A 9,193-nucleotide genomic window follows, 5' to 3' on the forward strand; every position below is an offset into this window, starting at 1 on the left:
ATTGCTCAGCTCCACGATGTAACCTTAAATTGCAGATTAATTTCTCACTCCTGCACTGAATGTTCTCCGCTGAGCGATCAAAGGCGAATTTAATGACCTGGAGGAATGACAATGCTACACTTCTGCAAAAATAGAGGGAACACAAAAAGCCATTTTATCACAGTCCGCTGTCCTCGAGTCGCTTCCGATGAGGACTTTTCTCGAGCCGAGATAGAGGCACTTGAGTCTGGTCGGTTTGGCGATTGCTTTGTTTTCTTCACAGTGAATTTGTAAGAGGAAAGCTGAACCAATTTTGCCATCAAGTCTGGTTGAACGAGATGAAAAATGGTGCGCCTTTGAATCTGATCAAACGTCTCGATGCCTCTTCAAAGCGTAGCCACAGTTTCACGTAAAATTGTTGTGATTGCAAAAGCTGTGTGGGACCAGACACACCTGCAGGATACGTATTTCCAAAGTCTGTTTTTGTTTACTGTGCGTATAAGTTTATCTGACAACTTTGTTAGACACATACGAGCAATGACAGTGGGGAAAACTGCATTAACAATTGTATTATGATCAATTTACACCAATAAACACCACACAAGCTCACTTAGTTGTAGTGTCTTTACTTGGAATTATGTAACTTCATCAAACATTTTCAATTAAAGGTCTTGAAAGGAAAAGCTAAATTGCTTTTAAATTGAAAACTGACACTACAACATTAATGCAATACAGATTTATGTTACAGCTTTGATCTGAACGTGGTGCAAAGTGGCCATGTATTTATCTGATGTTTAAAGTAGCCTCAACTTACTTATTCTTGACCTCTATATTTGTCAGTATAGTTACCTACACTGCAAAAAGTAATTTACTAGATTGGTTTAGATTTCTCAATTTGAGCATAATAATCCAAATGTTAGTTGTTTTGACTAGTACTACTACTAAGATTTAATTGGGCATTTGACCTCGATTATTTCACTTGAGATGTTTCTGACTCGTTTCAATACATTTTGCCGTTAGTTCAAGTAAGTTTTTCTGCCAATGGGGTAAAAAAAATGGTCTTGTCCAATTGGCAGTCTTATTTTCTTATTTCAAGGGAGATTTACCATAGAACCTGAGTCTGAAATGTCATCAAACTAGCAAAATAATCTTGGTCAGATCAGGACAAAGGTCTAAATGAGTGAAACCCCCCCAAAAAGATATATTTCCTCAGTTCAAGTCATTTAAGCCACTGCTTGATATTTACTTTTTGTAGTGTACTGCTCCTCTTGACCCAAGTCGCACTAAAGAATGACTCAATATACATTTTCCCACGGGTGAAAGTAGAATCTACCAGGACTTAGAGTTAAACTGCATATGATTTAAAAAATTCACCAGAACATATACTTACCACAATAAAAAAAAAAGTCAAAATTCTGCAAATAATACTTGATTATTGTTATTTTAGTCGACACCCTGAGTTCCATCCCCGTCCCGCATTTTACTTGTATAAAACTAAGATTAAGGCGAGACTCTGCAGGTGAAGAAGGAAGCGTTTCAACTTTGGAGATGTCAACTTGAAACTCTTGTGGAAACTCTTTACTGGAAAACAATGTATGGCAAGTTTTCTTTCATTTCATATTTATACTGTATATATATGGGGCCAGATTCATAAGTTTACTTTATTGACATATTAGTAACAAAGACTTTTTTCTGAGGGGATTTTGGGGTATCTTGTTTCATAATAAGTTATTTATTATTGGGAAAATCTGAAAAATTTAATTGAATATTTTATTTCAAGCCTTTTAAACAAAACTATGCAGACAGTGTTCAAGGATACAGAGACAAGGGTACATGCCGTATCTGTCAAAGATCTTTACCTTTCAAATTAAAACTTCCTCTTTCCTTTATGAAAACCAAAAATCTATAAATCTAGAATAAACTAGAAATTAGCAAGAAGAAGAAGAAGAAATCTATATCTATAAATCCATGGAGAAACATTGAATCAGTGCAAAAAATAAACATGTTATTGTGAAGACTAGGTATTATTTTGTTTCCAGGTGAAAGTTTATATGCTATGTTGTTTATATGCTAATGCCAAATTGGCTTCAAAACCTAAAAATGTAAAACAGTGTCTCCCTAAACTCACCAGGCACTTGCATTACCCAATCGAAGTCACATTCACCTTATGCTAAATTGGTAATTGAAACATCATCCGCCTCCTCTGCACTGACTCCTCACATATATTCTGACTAGTGATGAGACAAGTTAAACGGATGGAGCCCTTAATCCTAATAATGACATTTTCAAGGTCTGCCACTTGACATCGTCTCCTCCTCAGTGCCACCGCGGCCCCTCCCCCGGCCCCTATAAAGCATTAATCTGAGCATCAGGCGTGGATTACATTCGGGATTACAGATTGAGAGGCATCGCGCTCCCTCTCTGTCGATGCTGGCCCTCTTCCCGCCTGTGTCACTGCGCTGGATCACGCTCGTCACTCAAACCTCATGTGATCGCGTGAACGGGGGAAAAACTAGCCCACCTCGAACCCAAAACGTAAGAACGGGGAGTAATTAACACAAAGTAATCCTAGAAAGAAGATGTGTGGGGGATATTTTGCAGTAAATTGCACCGGAATCTGAAAAATATTAACAATCCATGTGTCCAATCCCCGCGACCCGGCCCCGGATAAAGCGGAAGAAAATGGATGGATGGATGGATGGATGTGTAATTTCTTATATCCTGGTTTACAATTGTTACAAAGTTGCAAGTCATATCATTTAAAAGCATGTAAGATAAGGCAGCCAGTCATCTAATGGGGATCCCTTCAACTTGAGTTCTTAATTAATTGCCTGGTTTGCTTTGAGTACCACATTACGGAGGCTCTGCACAACACTTCACAGTGGCACACAGGGCTTTGGAAAAGCATCTAAAAGACATTTCTTTCTTGACACTGAGATGAGAATTGCGTGCATTTCAGTGCATGTTTGTAGAGGTCAAAACTACAGGGTAAGCAGGTTTTACATCCCACGGAGACAAGATAGTTCTTGTTTTCCGGGGACAAATACCTGCAGACTTTGCTAATTTGCTAATTCCGACCTTTATTGCAATTACGAAAGAGACGAGATATCCTGTTTTCCGAGACAAGATATCGAGTTCATTGCAGAGAGAGGACACAATGCAATATTTAATAATTTCGCCTTTTGCTTTTCCTTGTGTCACCTGATCTCCCTCTCTATCTGCCCATGTCATTTAGGCCTTGTCCTGTCAAACCCTATAAGGTTTCCTCTCGTCTCTGTCTGACACTCCATCACTCCTCAATCAATCCCGTCTATAACCCCTCCGCCGCTAACGACTCTTACTTCTTTCTTTTTTTTAAAATGAGCTGCTTCCTTTCTCCTTGGCCTCGCATTTGATGATCGCGGAGATACACAGATAGCAAATCAGTTAGCCGGAGAAATGATGAATCTGCTGCACTAAGGAAGGAAACGAATTTATCATCTTCAAAGCGCACGTGCGCAGGGGTGAGGCGCACAATGTGAAAAGGCATGCCTTTCAAAATGAAGAGGGTTTAGAAGAGGGTTGAGATGCAATCAAAATGAAATCGCAATTTATTTGTAGTGGCAATTAGTACACCACAAAGGCTGCATTTATTTAGGCAGCAGAGTAATGATGTTCTCCGCTGCTAAATATCCGGTCTTTATGGGGCCTTGCCTTTTGTACTTTACACCTCTACAAGCATGTTCTGAAATGCATGAGATTCTTGTGTTAATTTCGCAGTTTGTAATTCACTATTCTCCCAAATGATGACGCTCCTGTATATGATGCGCAGTGAGATTTTTAAAAAGTATCTAAACCTAATCAGAAGATGTTTTCCTGATTGAACAGCCGATACAATGGATGTCTACAGGACCAGGGCAGGTCGGATCAGACCCTTCCCACCCTGGACTAGGGCTGGGTACTTCTCAATTGTGTCCGATACCAGTACTTTAAAGAGAATAGATGAAAGTTGGCCATTTTATACTCACTACTGCCACCTCAGGTCTTACGCGTAACTGCAGGTTCTATATTAAGCTTGTGCATGACGGCACTTCGGACCCCAAGTAACAACCTTTTGAGTGACAGTGCAGGATTTTAGAGGCAGCTGTGGTGAATAGATCTGGGTTCAAATACTTAATTTTTACATTTTTAAATTCCGTGTAGTCCATTTAACGCTTGATTTGCGATTCCTGAATAAAACTTGTTTCGATGCTAAAATATTTGTCATCTGGATCACTGTAGAAGGCGCAAGCCAACATGCGTTGGTGTGCTTTTTAATGTTTCTGGCCCATTAACAAAGCCTTTTCTACTTTTGCAGTGCCTGGACCTGATCTTTTCTGCACATCCCATTACCTCCTTACATGAGCACCATTTTTTGCTGGATACCAGAAGCTCCCTGTTCTAATTTCTGTTAAATAATGTCAATGTGTTCCATAATTCATCCATTCTTTGACATTTTTGTAGCTGAAACAACCAAGTATCTTTCTTTAGTGCTGTCTTTGGATCACGTATGCATCAAGGCTTGGTATCTAAAGAAAAATAAATAAATCTGGTACCAGTTTTTGATTCCAGTAGGACCTAAAAATACATTTCCCGATACCATTGTGGTGTCGTTTAACCTCTTACCACCCGCCTCAATCGAGCGCATTTTCTCCAGTTTTACCCAAATCTAAAAGCTTCTCGACTGGAGCTTACAGCCTATAGGCCGGAGTAACACCTCATTTGAAAGCTAAGACCTACAAAACTAATTTTGTTATGTTAGTTGTTGTTGTTTCATAACTTTTTCGTCGCCTGTTTTGCTTTGTCTTCTGATCCTTTCTTGCTGCTTTTTTCATGAAGCTTTTACATTTAGTTAAAGTCGAACCGGAGAAAATGTGTTCGGTTAAGGCCTCGGTTAAGGCGGGGGTTAAGAGGTTAACAGTACAGACACAAACTCCCCTCAAGGCAGGAGGCCACGGTCCATCCAGACCAAAACCTCTCGCCACATGAACTTACCAGCCACTTGTTATATTCACACTACATGGTTATTCACATTCACATCTGCTGTCTATATTCTGCATGTGTTGTACATTGTGTTAATGTTACTATATCGTTATTACTAGCTTATGTGGCACAAAAAAATCCTAGTTTGTGAATGCGCCTTCCCTGACAATGACAATAAAGCCCATCCTGATTCTGAAGTGATGTGTGATGGTCTCTCGTGTGAAAGAACCATGGCCCAGAGCTCGGGCTCGTCTCCCGCATGTGTCACCGCTCCCGTCCCATGACAATTACATCCATTATTTTTAACACATGACAATTAACAGGCAGAAGAGAAGAAAAAAAAAAAAGAGGAGAAACTGACCTTTGTTGCCACTAGCAACCGAAGTCAAGCAAAGGAGGAGGAAGGAGAGAAAATTCATTGTGTCCATCTGAAGCCGGAGACGGGGAGAGGGACAGTCGTAAGGAAGAGGGGGGTAGAGAGAGAGGGGGGGGAGAGAGACAGGGGCAGGACGAGGGTGTGGGGAGGGCAAGAATAACAGGACATGCATCAAAAACTGATCAGCAGTGACAGGTAACAGTAACAAGCAAGAAAGGCCTTCCCAGATAAGCCACTGGGATTTGCATACGGCTTTCTAGACTCAGGTGTAAATGTGTGCCGTGCTTAGGGTGACCAGATTGTCAACTTAAAAGCCGGGACATTTCTTGGAATATGCCGCAGGGGGTTCCAAATCCTGACGGCTGAAAGGTAAAACTGTCAACGTCTCATGAAACGCACCGATATGCCATAGTGGGGGGACGCTAGAATTGAGATTTTGAATTGGTTTACGCTAAATGGGCTAAAAAGCAGACATTTTCAAGTGAAGTGTCTTATTTTGAGGACTATATTGCCGATAAACTGGGACAACTGGGAGAGACACTGACAAAAACTGGGACAAATCAGTGGTTTTGGAGAAATCTACTGGGAAATGGTATAAAGGACGCAAAACTGGGACTGTCCCGGGTAAACTGGGACATCTGGTCACCCTAGGCGAGCTCAGTCATATATCGTAGAAATGTTTAAGGTCCAGACGATGTTTACTTTGAATATAAGGACTAAAGCAGGACTAAACCAGGGATGAGCACAAGCTAAATCCAAATAGCTAAAGGGAATTGGGGGGTCTTCGCCAGAACTATAACGAAATAGAAGAGGATTCAATTTGATCTAAACCTGGTGGGAAATAGGATGGCCTGAAATAGACCAAGACTAACCTCAATCAAAAAAAAACAGTAGACGCCAAGATTGAGCCAATTGGGTGCCAACTTGATGGACAACTTTGTTTGAAATTGGCTATTGTAAAAGCCCTGCTTATAGGTGTCATCACGTGTGTCAAGCTGCCTGCTAAATAAATTTGTCTAATCTCAATGCGTGTAAACCTGTTAGGTCTAAACCGGCATGAACGAACCCAAAGCAGCACATCCCCATTGCTGACATTAGCCGTAGTAGCCTATATTTTCCAGGCATTTGGCCCAAACGCGTGCAAAATCCGAGCTCAGGTGTGAAAAAGAGCTGTGGCCCGATGTCAGTGTTTTAGAAATCTTTTGGTGCTGTTTTAAACGTGGCTCAAATGGGGGACGGAAGGAGCGAGGCGGCATCAGCACTGGCTACAAATGGGGGAGAAGAAAAAAAAGAAAAAAGAAAAAATCAGTCCTTGGAGGGTTAGCTCATTGACATAACAGGCTCAATATTTTTCTGCCTTTGCTGCATTCCTCACCTCGCGAGCCACGGGGCACGCGGAGAACATACGGAGGAGGTTATCAAACGCAACGCCGCGGGATCGCATGTTCACAGGTTGCCGCCACTGTGCGAGCCGGGGCATGTCATGCTCTGCGACATCATCAACAATTTACATGCAAACTACATGCGTTTATGCCGGGGACGCGTGACTCCCAACGCGCCGTCTCGAATTACGCAAAGGTTAAAAATATGAGAATCGCGCGTAATCTTGAAGCGCAAAAAGAGAAAAGAAAAAAAGCGGTGTCAGGAAGAAGAGGTATACGCACAGGCTACGTTACATTACCGTGGCGAGTGCTGATGCTCCTGGATGGTCTGTGCCCAGTCTCTGTGCGCTCGCAGCATCCGCCTCTCACGCCCCTGCCCTCCGCTCAAAACCCCCGCAGGCACGATCACACCGCGACGCGCGGACGGGCCCGAACCTATGATTCAGTCAGCCTCAGCGGTAAACGGGGAGTCAGAGCGCGGAGATGGATGGATGGATGGATGCCCTTGTTGTTCGGCTGCTCCGAGAAGAGAAGAGGGGGGGAAAACGATGGGAATATTACACTGGCGTCCCCTCCCTCTATGCGCGCTTTAACCCGCCCACACTGCGTCCTTCTCCCTCTCCCTCTCCAGCGCTCCGGCCCCCACCTGCCCGTGGCGCGGAGGAGCACACTGCTGGCCTGCCTGCTTTTTGCTGTTCAACGCACATTCAGAGTGACTCAGAGAGGCTAACACGGGCATCCATCCTCTTTCCTCACCCCCGTTCAGACTTGCACACTTCACTGCCTTTATGGCCATTTTTTAAAAAGATTATGCATCATCGGGTGTATAATCCCACAGTTTGGGCCCTCGCATTTGGACTGCAAAATGACGTCATGTCACCCCTGAAGGCCACATCAAACACAAATCACCTGCATAGTGGATCAAATTGTCAGTCAAGGGAATGACTTTTACTTTAGCCTCCTCCCTACAGTACTAACACCACTCCTCAGTAATACAATAGACTCGGCTTTGGAATGGGAAAAGCGTTTCTGCTTCTTTATAAAACGTATAAAAGATATTTGTCAACATGAACTTTTAAACTCTGGCAGGCCAGTGTTCCCCAACAAGGGGCACATGGAGCTCAGAGGGTATGCAAGCACGAAGCAGGGGGTATTTGGGATTCTAACAGATCAAAAAAAGTGAAAATAAAAACAATTTGCATAAGAACTGGAAGAGTAGGTCTATATAAAACATTATCAGGGCCATAATGGGGCCTATTGGCATGATTTGACATGGGGCCCTCAATAAACGTGTGCTGATTGGGCTCAGTATTGATGATTGTGCTCTTATAGTGCATGGTCCTGTGCATAGGTTATTTAACTCTCACTTCTTGAAGCGAAGGGTCCTTTTCAGACAGCGTTAAAGGAACAGGCCACCATTTTTCTTTACTGAGATGTTATCACCTGAGCTTAGACGAGTTGATACTTACCTGTCTGGTCTTTGTGCCCATGAAAGAGCTTCATCGCTTCCAACTTCACCCCATTTGGAGCTATAAGAATATACTGGGAGAGACCAAATGCTAACAACATCTTTGGTCTTTTTGCGTGACTGAGGGCACACAGTTCTTCCATACTGAGATATGTTCTTACCTGAGCTTAGACGAGTTGATACATCTTGTGTGTGCTTCCAACTTCACCCCCGTTTGGATCTATAGGAATACATTGGGAGAGGCCAAATGCTAACAACATTTTTGGTCGTTTTGCATGACAGAGCTCACGCACAAAGACCAGACAGATACACATCAACTCGTCTAAGCTCAGGTAAGAACATATCTCAGTAGCCTATGTAAAAACGGTGGCCTGTTCCTTTAACAAAAAGCACATTTCCCACACATGAACAGTTCCAAACTACAATGTAGGCAACGTAAATTTATCCAGGCTAAATAAACAGAATCTCATTATTTTGTTGACTATACTGTATGTTGAGCATCGTACAGCAGTGCAGTTTTCACAACATTATTTTGTAGATTTTCTGCAGTAAATGTAGGCACTCCTCGGGGGCCCTGGTTGCATAGGCTGGGGACACCGGCCCTGAACATTATAAAGAAATATGGGAATAGAGGAGACATTTTTGTTGCTTACTTTCTTTTAGATATCACCAAAAGTTGAGTAAAGGGGTACTTAGGATATTATGCAATGCATAGGGGGTACTCAAAGACAAAAAAGGTTGGGAAGTTAACCACTGTGGTCCCAAAAGTGTCCTAAAAGCCCATTTTCAAATATAGTACAATGACGCATCTTATAAGGATCAGAACAATAGTCCCAAATGTGAATGCTACAAATGCTATATTTCTGTACAGCTTACAATTATAAAAGAGATGGATAGAGAAAGAAAAGCAAAACACCACTCACATGTGATCTTTGAAATGCAGCATTTTATAACATTATAAAATTGTATTTAAATCCACATATTCTC

General features: G+C 42.2%; 1 protein-coding gene across 1 annotated transcript in view; it reads right to left on the bottom strand.

Annotated features, from left to right (window-relative positions):
* Nucleotides 1–7,336, bottom strand: part of clstn3 (calsyntenin 3) — a 50,626-nt gene extending 43,290 nt beyond the window's left edge. The window contains exons 1-2 of the mRNA XM_079561179.1: nucleotides 7,038–7,336; nucleotides 5,342–5,408 (exon numbers count right to left, since the gene is read on the bottom strand). Of these exons, the coding sequence (XP_079417305.1) occupies nucleotides 5,342–5,408 (67 nt within the window). The 5' untranslated portion in view covers nucleotides 7,038–7,336. The remainder of the gene's footprint in view (nucleotides 1–5,341; nucleotides 5,409–7,037) is intronic.
* Between the last annotated feature and the right edge of the window lie 1,857 nt (nucleotides 7,337–9,193).

Source organism: Gobius niger, assembly GCF_951799975.1.
Source record: "Gobius niger genome assembly, chromosome: 8".
Taxonomy (NCBI): Eukaryota; Metazoa; Chordata; class Actinopteri; order Gobiiformes; family Gobiidae; genus Gobius; species Gobius niger.